We start from the raw sequence: 16,532 nt of genomic DNA, 5'->3' as shown, positions 1-16,532 counted from the left end.
CCCTTAAAGCAAATACACATCATTTTTAAAGGTAATCTGTCATCAGTATCACCCACACTAACCTGTTGCTACAGGCTTGCATGTGACACTAAGGGCACTGATTCTTACTGGTCCCTGCTCTATTCCTCTGTTCTGCTGCAATCTCCATTCTTCGGCACATGCAAATGCAAATGACTTGGTGCACGGGGGGGGGGGGGCGTTCCCAAGCTCCCCATGCATGGTGACGTCCCTCCAACATCTTCCTATTAACATTTCCTATTAACACTTCCTCCCCTGTGCAGAGCCTCTGCAGAGTGGAGCTCCATTCTGCAACATAGTAGGCTCAGCACAGTGAAAGAGGCATTTGGAAGATGCTGGCCACATGTTACGGTGCACGGAGAGCTTAGAATCTTCTCCCAGGCACCAAGCAGGTCATTTGGATGTCCTGAAGAACCGAGATTGCGGCAGAATGGATGCATGAAGTGGGGAATGGTAAGTACCATCTGCTGAAACACACACAGATATGACTAAAATGGGTGTCCAAACACAATATTACTTTGTGCATTTTTGGCTAATAGAAGAATGGATTAGTTGCTGTTTTATGTCCTTCGTCTTATCTTTACAATAGCACATCATATTCAAAAAACATCTGCTTTAGGCTTGTGTCTCACACAGCTATTTTTTTTTTTAAGTGCTACTGCAGTTTTTGAGCTGAAGCTTGAAGTGGGATTGGGAGACTATAGGGATACTCTGTAGTCCCCAAAGGGATTGGGGACTATAGAGTAAGCACTTGCACATTTACTTCTTTTCATAAATTAAAGCTGCAAACAAACAAAAAATAAAAAATAAAAAAAAGGATTCTTGTGTTTCAGACAAAATAAAGACAAAAACATCTGTAGCCAGACTAGGATAGCTAAATAAGTGATCCCCTAATATATTCTTGAACCTGTCAGATTCTACAAAAAAAAATGTACTTAATCCTTAATCATCACCATGTACCGTATATACTCGAGTATAAGCCGACCCGAGTATAAGCCGAGACCCCTAATTTCAACCCAAAATCCCAGGAAAAGTTATTGACTCGAGTATAAGCCTAGGGTGGGAAATACATCATCCCCCCCTGTCATCATCCAGACCCGTCATTAACATCCTCATCACCGCCTGTCATCATCCAGACCCTCATCATCATCACCTGTCATCATCCCCTTGTCATCATCCCCACCCCCGTTCATCATCCCCTTGTCATCATCCCCACCCCCCTTCATCATCCCCTTGTAATCATCCCACACACCCCCTTCATCATCCCCTTGTCATCATCCCCACCCCCCTTCATCATCCCACACCCCCCCTTCATCATCCCACCCCCCCCTTCATCATCCTCTTGTCATCATCCCACACCCCCCCTTCATCATCCTCTTCTCATCATCCGCCCTCAGTGGTCTTCAACCTGCGAACCTCCAGAGGTTTCAAAACTACAACTCCCAGCAAGCCCGGGCAGCCATCGGCTGTCCGGGCTTGCTGGGAGTTGTAGTTTTGAAACCTCCGGAGGTCCGCAGGTTGAAGACCACTGCGGCCTTCGACATCATCCAGCCCCCTCTCACCCCCTTTAGTTCTGTACAGTACTCACCTCCGCTCGGCGCTGGTCCGGTGCTGCAGGGCTGTCCGGAGAGGAGGTGGTCCGGTGGGATAGTGGTTCCGGGCTGCTATCTTCACCGGGAGGCCTCTTCTCCGCGCTTCCGGCCCGGAATAGAGGCGTTGCCTTGACAATGACGCAGTTGGCAATTAACGTACCTCTGCGTCGTTGTCAAGGCAACGTGACTATTCTGGGGCCGGGCCCGAAGCGCTTAGAAGAGGCCTCCCCGGTGAAGATAGCAGCCCACCGGACCACCTCCTCTCCGGACAGTCCTGCAGCACCGGACCAGCGCCGAGCGGAGGTGAGTACTGTACAGAACTAAAGGGGGGTGAGAGGGGGCTGGATGATGTCGAAGGCCGCAGTGGTCTTCAACCTGCGGACCTCCGGAGGTTTCAAAACTACAACTCCCAGCAAGCCCGGCGGCCGATGGCTGCCCGGGCTTGCTGGGAGTTGTAGTTTTGAAACCTCTGAAGGTCCGCAGGTTGAAGACCACTGCGGGTGGAGAGTTCACTCGAGTATAAGCCGAGGGGGGTGTTTTCAGCACGAAAAATCGTGCTGAAAAACTCGGCTTATACTCGAGTATATACGGTACATCTATTTTTAATGCCTCTATCACCTATATTTTTGATAAAATCCCTCTTTTCATGAACTCAAAGTGTTAGAAATCCTCTCATGGGAAGGGGGCGTGTCCCATGAGAGGGGAGAGTTCATTGGTGTGTGGTAGGAGGGGGCATATCCGTGGTGGTGAGAGTTCATTGGTGTGTGGTAGGAGGGGGCATATCCCTTCCTTGTGGTGGTAGGAGGGGGTGTGTCCCTCCCTTGTGGTGGTCGGAGGTGATTGGTGTGTCTGCTCATGCAGCCTTGTCCATGAGTCATCTCTTGTCCATGGACAAGCTGATGCTGCTGCAGGACTGATTAGTATCCTAGTAGGTATGGGGACCCCTAGTGGTGGGATTTTCAGGGGCCATTTTCTTTATTAAATATTAAATAAATGTTAAACAACCATATTACAAAAGGTCTTTAATTTTCACAAGTTACAAAATATAAAAAGTATTTTGATCTGACAGTGCACATTTAAAGAGCAGCAACAGTTGGAGACATTTACTATGAAACACGTTTTTTGTTTTTTGCCTGACATTATTTTCTTTAAGTAGATACAATTCATTTTTTTGAGCAATTGTGTAAAAATATTGGGTATTTTTAGTTGTTTTTATGCTAAGCTGCTTTTCTTTTCTCCATATTTTCCACAGGATTTTAGAAAGCAGATTAACTGTGAGGTAGACCAAAGGTTTCATGTGAGTATAAGCTTTACTACAGTGTAGTTTTTGCAAGATGGAATGTTAACCTGTTTATGCAAAATCAGGTATATGTACGTGCTGATTAGGGATGACTTCCCGCATCACCATGTACATGTACCTGATAACTTTAAACTGTCACAGCGCTGCTGTGACAGTTTGTTGTGGCTGGTTGTGCTGCACAGCCGGGCCTCCCTGAAGCTGGCCAGGGACCAATCGCAGCGGTCTCTGCCGGCGATCGCTGCTATTGGTCCATCAGTACAGACGGACCAATAGCAGGGATATTGCTAGGGGTCTCCTCCTTCCCCTGATCCTCCATCGCTTCACAATGTGAAGCGATCGCAGGAGTGGGGAGCCCCTTTGGAGGAAGCTACCCGCAGCACTCAGGATCGGAGCTGCGATAAGAAGCATCCCTACAGCATGATGCTACCTCTACCATGTTTTACTGTGTAAATAAGTGTGCTCAGGGTGATGGGCAGTGTTGGTATTCAGCCACACACAGCATTTTGCACTGAGACCAAAAAGTTCAATTTTGGTCTTATCTGACCAGAGCATCTTCTTCCTCATGTTTGCTGTGTCTCCAACTTGGCTAGTGACAAACTCCACATGTAATTTCTTGCCGCTCGCTTTCTAGAGTGGCTTTCTTCTTGCGCTCTTACATAAATGCCAGGTACACTACTAATAGTTGTTTTGTGGACAGATATTCCTACCTAAGCTATTGATCTTTGCAGCTCCTTCAGAATTACTTTGGTATTCTGGTTGCTTCTCTAATTGATATTCTCATTGCCTGGCTTGTTTACGGTTGAGCGCTGGTACTCCATGAGACGTTCAAAGATTAGAATATTTTTTTTATAACCCAACCCTGCTTTTTACTTCTCTATAACCTTATCGCTGACCTGTTTGGTCAGCTCCCTGGTCTTAATGCTGCTGTTTGTTCTGTAATGCTCTCTAACAAACTCTGAGACCTTCACAGAACAGGTGTATTTGTACTGGAATTAAACTGCAGACAGGTGAACCCTATTTATATGACTTGTCAATGTGACTTGTGAAGGCAAAAGGGGGGGGGGGGGGACAAACATACTCAACACTTTTCAGATTTGTATTTGTAAATAATGTTGAAATCCATGTAATCTTTACCCCACTTCGAAATGAAGGGACTATGTAGGTCCATTAAATAATATTGATAATAACCTAAATGTAAATCTGTGGTTATACCATGCCAACCACAAAACCAATGGAGTTATGAGAATAGTGAAGATCTGTAGTCATTTATGATTAATCATAAATTGGGGTGGGTATAGGTTATAAAAATGAAAGGTCATTTGTCAACTGCACCCTTGTGTCACCACCTTCCCAATATAACCGGCCTCATTGTGAACCAAAGCATTGCCTTTTGCACAATTGATGGAATAAAACTAAATTTTGGAGTGATGCATGTTTAAAATCCATTTGGTACTACTACTGGACCGGGTCTCAAAGGGTGCATTCACGCCACGTTTTTGCAATACAATTCCTGTAACAGGTTTTTGATGAAAAACGGATTCCTCAAAACCGGACTAAACTGTATCAAAATGTGTGTACAAATTTTAACCCATATATGGTTAAAAACCGTATGCGGTTTGAAAAATGATGTCCGGTTGCATCCGTTTTTTAAGAAAAAAACATATACGTTTTTAATTTTTCACTCCATTATGAATGTTTCACTTGTTTGATTGAAATTCCCCCAAAAAAAAACTGTGCAAAGTTGTAAACCAGATGGAACCGTACACACATACGGTTCTATACAGTTCCCGTTGACTCCCATGTTTTAAAAAAAAGTATACGGTTTAATACGGTTTTTCACCGTAGGCTACGGTTTGGGTAGGGGAAAAAAACTGACAAAACCGTACAAGACTCCAAAACGGATGCAACCGGATGCATCTTTTGGCATACGGTTTTCAATGGAGAGTCAATGCATAGGGTTTTTAATACGGGTCCATACGGTTTTCACATTGAAAACGTATACGGGAACTGTATTGCAAAAACGTGGTATGAACGCACCCTATCACTTGTCTGCACCCTGCTTTTTCTTAAATATATTCATATCCTATTCTGTGTTTTTTTTTTTGTGTTATAATTATAATTTTATTATTATCGTCATTCATTTTTTATAGCCCCCTTGGATCCTGGGTACTTTACATATCATAAGGGGTTAACATACATATGACATAAACAATAGAACAAACATGAGTACAATGAACATTTAACAGTAAATGACGAACTGATATAAAGGGAGAGAGCGCCCCGCCCGTGAAGCCGTATGATCCACAATTTTTTTTCAATATATGTGTGTGTGTATGTATATATATATATATATATATATATATACATACACACACACCCATCTACTTGTAAGACCTGCAGGTTTCTTAGGTTATAAAAACTGGATAATTATCGTGAAATGATTCTGCTACATTTAGAATGAACTGATAAAACAAATCTGACTAGAGATACTGTATGACCTTAATGATTAAAACATAATGATTAAAACCTGATAAGCAAAGCTTTTCAATCTACTGGATGAATATCCTTCTCCTCGAGGCTACAATGAGTCATTACCGCAGCATCACATGTTATCACTTTAATGAAGTTATTTTCTAGAAATTACACTGCTAGTAAGGTCAGATATCACAATCAAAAACATCTCATTGCTTTTCAACATGAAAAAAACAACAACTTTGCTTCCCATGAATGCAAATTATGCCCCTGCTGCGATCAAATAAGCCAACCATCGTCAAGACAATCAAAATAATTTGCCTAAATTAGCCAATCAAGACATCCTGCATATTAGAGAATGTGAAAACATGCAACACAAATCATCATAGCTGATTATTATACTAATAATCATGTTACGAACCTAATGAGATGAGAAAATGGAAGTTAGCTGGAGCAAAGCTTTTCCACCTAAACATGCTGGGAAATAATTATATTGACGGTAATTAACACACGAGAAAAGATAGAAGTCCTTTGAAAAGTTACAAGAAACTCTAGAAGTATGGGGTGGTACCAGATTATAATGTCATTAAGTTATAAGCAGTATTATATAGTGATACTAAATAAGGTTTTAGTTGTATAGAACTTACATGTGTTCATTTGGAAACCAGTTGAAGTCCTATTTTAATAATATGCCACTTAACCCTACATTCTTACATTTACAACTTTATGCATATGAAGACTTCTTTTATTCTAACTCCATGCTGGAAATGCTGGACAGGAATATCTGATTTTTGAGTTACTCTTGCCCAGGAACCGCCATGGGAAAAGCAAGGAATCGCTAATCTAATGCAGCATATTTTTATATCAGTAAACTCTTTAAAAGCTAATTGTTTTTTTTTTTTTTTAAATCAAATTTTGTCCAAATTATAGATCATGAAAAAACAAAGCCATTTGGTAATATATTGCAAAACCGGGCACAGGGAATGAGAATCAACCTGTTCTTGATCAAGGAGAAGAGAGATCCCACTCACTAGTGCCCACATGCCCGCCCACACAGTGATTTTTTTTTTTTGGTACAGAATCACCACTTAAAACCTGCAACAAAATTACAGTACAATGTATATAAATCTGGTTTAACAAAATCCAGTATACATTAAAGGGGTATTCCAGGCCAAAACTTATTTTTATATATCAACTGGCTCCGGAAAGTTAAACAGATTTGTAAATTAAAGCCCCGCTGGCCAAAACGCGTCGGAGGTTTGGTGGGTTACCGGGGAGTGTGGGGGGGGGGGGGGGGGCGGGGGACTGTTGTATTCTGTCTTTCACCCTGCGGATGTCTTTTTGTATGAGGTAGTCGGCACTGTTTTCCGGCTTCCTCTGTACTACAACCACCTGGTGTGTCTATTATTATGTTTACACTTGTACCGGTTTTCTGCTTTACTATTGTCATGACTTTTATGACAGCTTGATGCAGTTTGTCTTACTTGTGACATATGTTTATGGGTGTAAAAAATCTTTTACCACAGTCTTGGATTATCAACTTACTTTTTCCTTTTGTCCTCCCTACCTCCCTGGTTCCCACCACCATTTTGTCCATGTCTCGTTGCAGATTTAAATATTGTTTACCTTATAAAGTATGATATTTAATCTTACATAGTCCGTTTGGTGGTTTTCCCTTTTATTGGTTTTATTGCTTTGTGTTTATTGCCACAGGACTTTACACATTTTTTGTGTGTACCTTCGGTGCACATTCCCTCTTTTGTTTTGGTGTGATTAATGAAGATTTGTAAATTACTTCGATTAAAAAATCTTAATCCTTCCAATAGTTATTAGCTTCTGAAGTTGAGTTGTTGTTGTTTTCTGTCTAACTGCTTTCTGATGACTCACGTCCCGGGAGCTGTGCAGTTCCTATGGGGATATTCTCCCATCATGCACAGCTCCCGGGATGTGACTTCATCATTGAGCAGTTAGACAGAAAACTTCAGAAGCTAATAACTATTGGAAGGATTAAGATTTTTTAATAGAAGTAATTTACAAATCTGTTTAACTTTCCGGAACCAGTTGATATACATAAAAAAAGTTTTTGCCTGGAATACCCCTTTAAGTAAATAAAATCCGGATTAAACCAATAGACCTTGTGGTTACAGTAATATAGTTAATACATGTTCCTTTAGAATAGACCTTTTATAAATATTTATTTACATTTGTTATTTATAAATTAATATTTTAACTATACTGCTATATTATACTATGCTAGGACCCTGTGGCCTATTGGTTTTATATGATTTTTGTGTATACATTTTATTGTGTTTCTTGAAGAATTGTACAGAACAATATATCCCTATTCATATTTTAACTTTACGATAGATTTGTTTTTATATAATAACCACGTTGAGTGTAGTCTTGAGAGCCAAGAATATTGGATTATTAAATCTATGAAAGAGACAACTAAAGTGGGTGAATTTTTTTATTGGTAAAGAGAAAACTATTATAGTCAAGAAAAAAATCTAGTCAAGAACACTGTCAAGGGTGTAGGCTTATCAATGTCAAATTCTACAGGGAAAAGACGCCTATATCAGTTTAATACACACCGCTTAGGCTGTAAAGCTCCAGCAGGTAGCTCTGTTACAACAGCTGAATAACTGGGCAGGGACGGAGGGTGTCATAACTGATATCAACAGAACCGATATGAAGCCTTACATTTATTGTAAGGGCATTTTTCAAATGTTTGCTTTAGGTAGTACAATATTAAAGGGGTTATCCAGGAAAAAAACTTTTTTTTATATATCAAGTGGCTCCAGAAAGTTAAACAGATTTGTAAATTACTTCTATTAAAAAATCTTAATCCTTTCAGTACTTATGTGCTTCTGAAGTTAAGGTTGTTCTTTTCTGTCTAAGTGCTCTCTGATGACACCTGTCTCGGGAACCGCCCAGTTTTGAAGCAAATCCCCATAGCAAACCTCTTCTAAACTGGGCGGTTCCCGAGACACGTGTCATCAGAGAGCACTTAGACAGAAAGGAATAACCTTAACTTCAGAAGCTCATAAGTACTAAAAGGATTAATATTTTTTAATAGAAGTAATTTACAAATCTTTTTAACTTTCTGGAGCCAGTTCATATATAAAAATTTTTTTTTTTTCTGGATAACCCCTTTAATAATAGTAAACATTCTTTTTATAGCAAAGAAACTTTTACACATAGTGTAAATGTCTATTTTTACTTTAAAATTGTTTAAACAATAAATCTTAGCCTAAATGCTTTTTTTTTTCTTCCAAATTTTAGAGGGAATTCCCGAAATTCTTTACCTTCCGGGCAAGAAACAAGGTATGACTTTTATTACAGATGTCATGCTTAGATGTCATGCTTAGACCTGCTGACATTGGCAGTCACTTGGTAAGGAAGATAAAACAAATTATAACTATTCAATGCCTTTTTGCCAAGATATATTTTCTTCAAAGCTCAGGCGTCATAAAGGCGGTGCTGAGCTGCAGCATGCATGCCTCCTCCCTCTCACACCCCTTCCTGAACTGTGTAATTTGATGTACAGGAAGAGGAGGAGCACATGCTGCAGCTGAACAATGATTCTATGACACTGAAGCTTGGAAATAAATATATCTTTACAGAGTCATGTATAATTCTTTTTATCTCCCCAAGTCTGCAGCTCTAAGCAAGATATAGAGCTGACTGGTTTCCTTTAAAATTGAATTGAATAAAGCTATTATGAAGAGAAGAATACCCTCCTAACATACACCAACAGGAACATTGTACTCCATTAGAAATACATTGTCAACTTAGCATCATATCAATTGTGAGACAAAGGTAACATTACACATTAAGAGTAACCAAACATCACACATTTTAAGTACAATGAAAATAGTAGAAGGCACTCCAATTTGTGCGATCAAAAGAGTAGAATTTTTTATTTTATTGCTTACATGAGACAAAAACACCACTGTGTAGTAGTACGGCAACATTTTGAAGTTAACCATGCTTCATCAAGCTAGGACATCATGGAGTGAGGCAGGGACACCATGTACTCTATAGTGTTCCAGCCTGATGAAGAGTGGAGATTTCTTGCTAGCAATAGATATAGAAATTAGTCAGCCCCACCTCCACAGTTGAGCCCTACAAACCTTACATGGATCACCGCTCCAATCTCGGAGTGCAGTCAGCAGCTCAAATCCAAACCATGCAGCATGTGCCCAGGGTAAATCTTAACTTTATTACATATGCTAAAAGACATTGAGGAGCAATACATATACTTGGATTCATACTATTTCTGTGTTACTACACAGTGGTGTTGTGTCTTTTGCTCTTGGAATAAATAAAGTAAAAATTCTACTGTTTTGATGGCACCACTGGAGTGTGCCGACTCTTGTTACGGTATGAATTTAAATTACAACAGATTACAAGTTTTTCATAAGTTTTGTCTATTTTTTTAATTTTTCTATGGAACATTCTTTTACAATTCTGTGTTTCTGAAGTTTGAGGAAGACCGAATCTACAGACATTTGGAACCTGCCCTTGCCTTCCAGTTAGAACTGAACCGTATGCGAAACTTTGACTTAACAGCAATTCCATGTGCCAACCATAAAATGCATCTGTATTTGGGAGCTGCTAAGGTAGAAGAAGGAACTGAAGTAACAGATTATAGGTTCTTTGTCCGTGCAATCATTAGACATTCTGATCTAGTTACTAAGGTGAGTACTATGTTTTATAGTAATGGCTAAAAGGGACTTAATCATTGTTTTAGTTAAAGTTGCAGAATATTGGCCCTGATTTACTATTGTGAACCTGCTTTTGTGGGGTTGTGTGCCTTAATGTGACGCAGTATGCCACAATTTGGTGCACTGCGCCACACATTGTGTCCACCTCAATTTGTGGCACAATGCACCAAAATAAACATACAATCCTGGGAAAAGTGTTTGATTGCTGGGGGCCTGACCACTGGAACCCACTGTGATCTCCTGTATGGGGCCGTGGCTACTTACATAGTCACAGAGCAGATCTGCTTTCACCTTCTGGTACGAATGCCAGTGACCGCCTATTCAGCCAATCACCAGTCATAGCAATGTCCTGCTTCAGCTGGTGATTGGCTGTGTGGGCCATCACTTGCATTCGTCCAGTAAGGCAGGGATCTGTGCACTGAGTATGCTTAAATAGCCGGGGCCCCGTACAGGAGATCGCTGGGGTCCCAGCAGTTAAACCCCTGTTTATTAGTGGCTAAAAAATTAAGTTCTCAGACTACCCTTTTAAAGATATTATGCACTGCGTTAAAAAATCTCTTTAATTACTCATTGATATTTACTGCTTTAATTAAAAAAAAATATTCTCTTGTGTTTTACGAATAGGAAGCTTCATTTGAGTACCTTCAAAATGAAGGGGAGCGACTACTTCTAGAAGCCATGGATGAACTGGAAGTAGCATTTAATAACACCAATGTGCGCACAGACTGTAATCATATCTTCTTAAACTTTGTACCTACTGTAATCATGGACCCTTCAAAAGTACGTTTTTGTTTTGTTGTTTTTTTTTCAAACTGTGTATGGATTAACCCCTTAAGGACACAGCCCATTTTGACCTTACCTTTTATTTTTGTGTTTTCGTTTTTTCCTCCTCGTCTTCTAAAATGCATAATTCTTTTATATTTACATTCACAGACTCATATGAGGGCTTGTTTTTTGCATGACAAGTTGCACTTTGTAATGGCATCACTCATTTTACCCTAAAATGTATGGTAAACCCATGTTTAAAATCCCTCTATTTTGATGACCTATAACTTTTTAATTTTTCCTTATAAGCGGCAGTATGAGGGCTAATTTTTTGCGCAGTGATCTGTACTTTTAATTGATACCACATTTGTGTATATTAAACTTTTATTATTTTTTTTAAAATTAATTTTGTTTTAATAAAATGGGACAAAAAGCAGCAAATTTGCACTTTTTTTTTTACGTTCACCGTTCAGGATCAATAACATATTTTAATATTTCGGACATTTACGCACGCGGCAGTACCAAATATGTTTATTCATTAATTTTTTTTACACTTTTATTTTTACACTTTAATAGTCCCCATAGGGGACTATTTATAGCAATCCTTTGATTGCTAATACTGTTTAGTGCTATGCATGGGGCATAGCACTGTTCAGTGTTATCGGTCATCTTCTGCTCTGGTCTGCTCAATCTCAGACAAGAGCAGAAGACCCGTGGAAGGTGCCGGAGGCAGGTGAGGGGACCTCCGTGCGCCATTCTGGATGATCTGATCCCCGCGGCAGCGCTGCAGGCGATCTGATCATCCGTATTTCTGACCGGACTGCCGCAGATGTCGTGATCTGTATTGATCGCGGCATCTGAGGGGTTAATGGCAGACATCCGTGCGATCGTGGATGTCGGCCATTACTGGCGGTCCCAGGCTGCGATCAGTAGCCAGGACCAGCCGCGCATGACACGAGCATCACTCCGATGCTCGCGGTTATGTACAGGACATAAATGTACGTCCTGGTGCGCTAAGTACAGCAGCACCAGAACGTACATTTACGTCCTTGGTCGTTAAAGGGTTATAGGGTTAAAGTACATTATATTTAAAGTTATTTGTTTCTTAACAGATATTGCTGTATTACTATTAGAAAAAAAAACTATACAAAATCTGTTCAGTAAAAGATATAACCCAAATGTTCAATCCAAAATAAATATATAACCCAAAATGAATATGGTTAATTTTGGGTTATGCAAACAATAAAATAAAATTCTCCCGCTTCTCTTCAGTGGCACTATAGGATAAGTTGTATGCTGAGACTGTGCTGAAACCAGTAATAGACGTCTGCACAATCTTAATAAAGGAACGTGGCAGGCTAGGGATCATTGGGGGTCTCAGCACTAAAAAACTGTCATCAAAACGGCATGAAATCAAAAGTTTTTATTTTTTTGTTATGGCAGTTACACTTTAAATGGGCACTGTCATGAAGTACAAAAATTGATATGTTGTAGTACTTAAGTACTACAACATATCTCTAATATACTTTAATTAAAAAAAGTGATTTTAAACAAGTTTAAAATCACTTTTAAATTCGGCCACTAGGGGTCGCCCTCCTAGTGGCCGAATGCATTCAGCAGTGACGTCACCACTGAATTTCGACTCATTTCAGCCTGGCAATGAGTCGAAATTCAGGCACTGCTGTGCTCGCTCCCGCCTGTCAATCAAACAGGCAAGAGCGAGCACGCTGATAGCTGGGGCTGCGCGCATTGGCCAGCTCCACTGGCCTTGCGCGCGGCCCCGCCCCCGTTACCCTGTCCGGAGGCAGCGCGAGCACTCATTGCTGCGCTGATCCTCCGGATGGGTAAGTCTGATCTGAGGTCTTCTATTTGCCGGTGTGAGGTGGACGCATGGATCTACGGGGCGCAAAAAACCACCTCACACTGGCTGTAATATCGTGCACGGCAGGCCGGCGATGCTTCTCTACTCCTCCTCCCTGGATAGCACATGCACAGCTAAACAGGGAGGAGGAGACCCCGGAGCTGCCTGCCATGCTATTGGCAGATCGTCTATGCAGCGCTCCTGACAGGAGCGCAGCATAAACGATCTGAGGGCGGAAGCAAGCGCCCAGCAAGGCATCAGTGACGTTGTGCCTGCTGGGAAGCGCTGCTTCCTGCCCTGCTTGATAGAGCAGATTTAGAAGCACTAAATCTGCTCTATTAAAGCGATTTAAAATGTTTTTAAAGCCAGGTAGGGGGTTAGGGCTAGATTACTAATAGGTAGGGACATATTAGATTATATCTTACTTGGTGGGAGCTACACTTTAAGTATAGCCTTTAAAAGGCTTTTCCATCACAATACTTTTTTTTTCATTTGTTATTCACAATCTTGTTCTTTAGTGTCTGATTTTTGACTGTAATACAATTTATGTTGGTTTTCTTGTTCTTTTAGATTGAGGAATCTGTTCGAAGCATGGTCATGCGCTATGGTAGTAGACTATGGAAATTACGCGTTCTACAAGCTGAACTTAAAATAAACATTCGTTTAACACCAACCGGAAAGCAAATTCCAATTCGCTTATTTTTGACAAATGAATCTGGCTACTACCTGGACATTAGCTTGTACAAAGAAGTGACAGACTCCAGAACTGCACAGGTAAGTGCAGACTATGCTGGTTGGTGCGGGTACCAATAATTGCCACATCTAGTAACAAAGTGATATAGTCTAAATGACCGTTTACTTTCTTTCCATTTGTTACCACATTGTACTATAAAAATTAAAACTCAAAAGAACAAAACCCAGATAGTACAAGTTTGGAAATTCTTATTTAACCCCTTAAGGACTGAGCCCTTTTTCACCTTAAGGACTCGGCCATTTTTTGCAAATCTGACCACTGTCACTTTAAACATTAATAACTCTGGAATGCTTTTAGTTATCAATCTGATTCCGAGATTGTTTTTTCGTGACATATTCTACTTTAACGTAGTGGTAAAATTTTTTGGTAACTTGCATCCTTTCTTGGTGAAAAATCCCAAAATTTGATGAAAAATTTGAAAATTTTGCATTTTTCTAACTTTGAAGCTCTCTGCTTGTAAGGAAAATGGATATTCAAAATATTTTTTTTTTAAATTCACATATATAATATGTCTACTTTATATTTGCATCATAAAATTGATGAGTTTTTACTTTTGGAAGACACCAGAGGGCTTCAAAGTTCCACAGCAATTTTCCAATTTTTCACAAAATTTTGAAACTCGCTTTTTTTCAGGGACCAGTTCAGGTTTGAAGTGGATTTGAAGGGTCTTCATATTAGAAATACCCCATAAATGACCCCATTATAAAACCTGCACCCCCGAAAGTATTCAAAATGACATTCAGTAAGCGTTTTAACCCTTTACGGGTTTCACAGGAATAGCAGCAAAGTGAAGGAGAAAATACACAATCTTCATTTTTTACACTCGCATGTTCTTGTAGACCCAATTTTTGAATTTTTGCAAGGGGTAAAAAGGAGAAAATTTTTACTTGTATTTGAAACCCAATTTCTCTCGAGTAAGCACATACCTCATATGTCTATGTTAATTGTTCGGCGGGCGCAGTAGAGGGCTCAGAAGGGAAGAAGCGTCAAATGGTTTTTGGGGGGCATGTCACCTTTAGGAAGCCCCTATGGTGCCAGAACTGCAAAAAACCCCACATGGCATACCATTTTGGAAACTAGGCCCCTCGGGGAACGTAACAAGGGGTAATGTGAACCTTAATACCCCACAGGTGATTCACGACTTTTGCATATGTAAAAAAAAAGAAATTTTTTTTTTACCTAAAATGCTTGGTTTCCCTAAAGTTTTACATTTTTAAAAAGGGTAATAGCAGAAAATACCCCCCAAAATTTTAAGCCCAATTTCTCCCGATTCAGAAAACACCCCATATGGGGGTGAAAAGTGCTCTGCTGGCGCACTACAGGTCTCAGAAGAGAAGGAGTCACATTTGGCTTTTTTGAAGGAAATTTTGCTCTGGGGGCATGCCGCATTTAGGAAGCCCCTATGGTGCCAGGACAGCAAAAAAAAAACACATGGCATACCATTTTGGAAACTAGACCCCTCGGGGAACGTAACAAGGGGTAAAGTGAACCTTAATACCCCACAGGGGTTTCACGACTTTTGCATATGTAAAAAAAAATAAAAAAATGTACCTAAAATGCTTGGTTTCCCAAAAAATTTACATTTATACAAAGGGTTAAAGCAGAAAATACCCCCCAAAATTTGAAGCCCAATTTCTCCCGATTCAGAAAACACCCCATATGGGGGTGAAAAGTGCTCTGTTGGCGCACTACAGGTCTCAGAAGAGAAGGAGTCACATTTGGCTTTTTGAAAGCAAATTTTGCTCTGGGGGCATGCCGCATTTAGGAAGCCCCTATGGTGCCAGAACCGCAAAAAAAAAAACACATGGCATACCATTTTGGAAACTAGAGCCCTCGGGGAATGTAACAAGGGGTTAAGTGAACCTTAATACCCCACAGGCGTTTCACGACTATTGCATATGTAAAAAAAATTAAAAAAAATTTACCTAAAATGCTTCTTTTCCCAAAAACTTTACATTTTTAAAAAGGGTAAAAGCAGAAAATACCCCCCAAAATTTGAAGCCCAATTTCTTGCGAGTACGGCGATACCCCATATGTGACCCTTAACTGTTGCCTTGAAATACGACAGGGCTCCAAAGTGAGAGCGCCATGCGCATTTGAGGCCTAAATTAGGGATCGCATAGGGGTGGACATAGGGGTATTCTACGCCAGTGATTCCCAAACAGGGTGCCTCCAGCTGTTGCAAAACTCCAAGCATGCCTGGACAGTCAACGGCTGTCCGACAATACTGGGAGTTGTTGTTTTGCAACAGCTGGAGGCTCCGTTTTGGAAACCGTGGCGTACCAGACGTTTTTCATTTTTATTGGGGAGGGGAGGGGGGCTGTGTAGGGGTATGTGTATATGTAGTGTTTTTTACTTTTTATTTTATTTTTTGTGTTAATGTAGTGTAGTGTTTTTAGGGTACAGTCGCACGGGCGGAGGGTTCACAGTAGTTTCTCGCTGGCAGTTTGAGCTGTTGCAGAAAATTTGCTGCAGCTCAAACTTGCAGCCCGATACTTACTGTAATCCTCCGCCCATGTGAGTGTACCCTGTACGTTCACATTGGGGGGGACATCCAGCTGTTGCATAACTACAACTCCCAGCATGCGCTGACAGACTGTACATGCTGAGAGTTTTAGTTTTGCAACAGCTGTAGGCACACTGGTTATGTATCACGGAGTTTGTGACCTTACTCAGTGTTTCAAAACCAGTGTGCCTCCAGCTGTTGCAAAACTACAACTCCCAGCATGTACGGTGCATGGTGTAAGGTGACTGCTGGAAGTTGTAGTTTGCAACAGCTGGAGGCACACCGGTCGTGAAACACTGAGTTAGGTAAAAAAAACTCTAAGTTTCACAACCAGTGTGCCTTCACCTGTTGCAAAACTACAACTCTCAGCAGTCACCGACAGCCAACGGGCATGCTGGGAGTTGTAGTTATGCAACCAGCAGATGCACCACTACAACTCCCAGCATGCACTTTAGCTGTTTGTGCAAGCTGGGAGTTGTAGTTATACAACAGCTGAAGGTACACTTTTCCATAGAAAAAATGTGCCTCCAGCTGTTG

General features: G+C 40.6%; 1 protein-coding gene across 2 annotated transcripts in view; it reads left to right on the top strand.

Moving 5' to 3' along the window:
• Positions 1-16,532, top strand: part of ACACA (acetyl-CoA carboxylase alpha) — a 403,267-nt gene that overhangs the window by 209,165 nt on the left and 177,570 nt on the right. For both annotated transcript variants that reach the window (XR_008888830.1, XM_056557545.1), the window contains exons 34-38: positions 2,863-2,907; positions 8,665-8,706; positions 9,867-10,082; positions 10,734-10,889; positions 13,306-13,509. Coding sequence is in view for 1 of the 2 variants with exons in the window: in XM_056557545.1 (XP_056413520.1) it covers positions 2,863-2,907; positions 8,665-8,706; positions 9,867-10,082; positions 10,734-10,889; positions 13,306-13,509 (663 nt within the window). In the remaining variant the exon portion in view is untranslated. The remainder of the gene's footprint in view (positions 1-2,862; positions 2,908-8,664; positions 8,707-9,866; positions 10,083-10,733; positions 10,890-13,305; positions 13,510-16,532) is intronic.

This window comes from Hyla sarda, chromosome 2 (genome assembly GCF_029499605.1).
Source record: "Hyla sarda isolate aHylSar1 chromosome 2, aHylSar1.hap1, whole genome shotgun sequence".
Taxonomy (NCBI): Eukaryota; Metazoa; Chordata; class Amphibia; order Anura; family Hylidae; genus Hyla; species Hyla sarda.
This window is presented reverse-complemented; position numbering and strand designations above follow the sequence as displayed.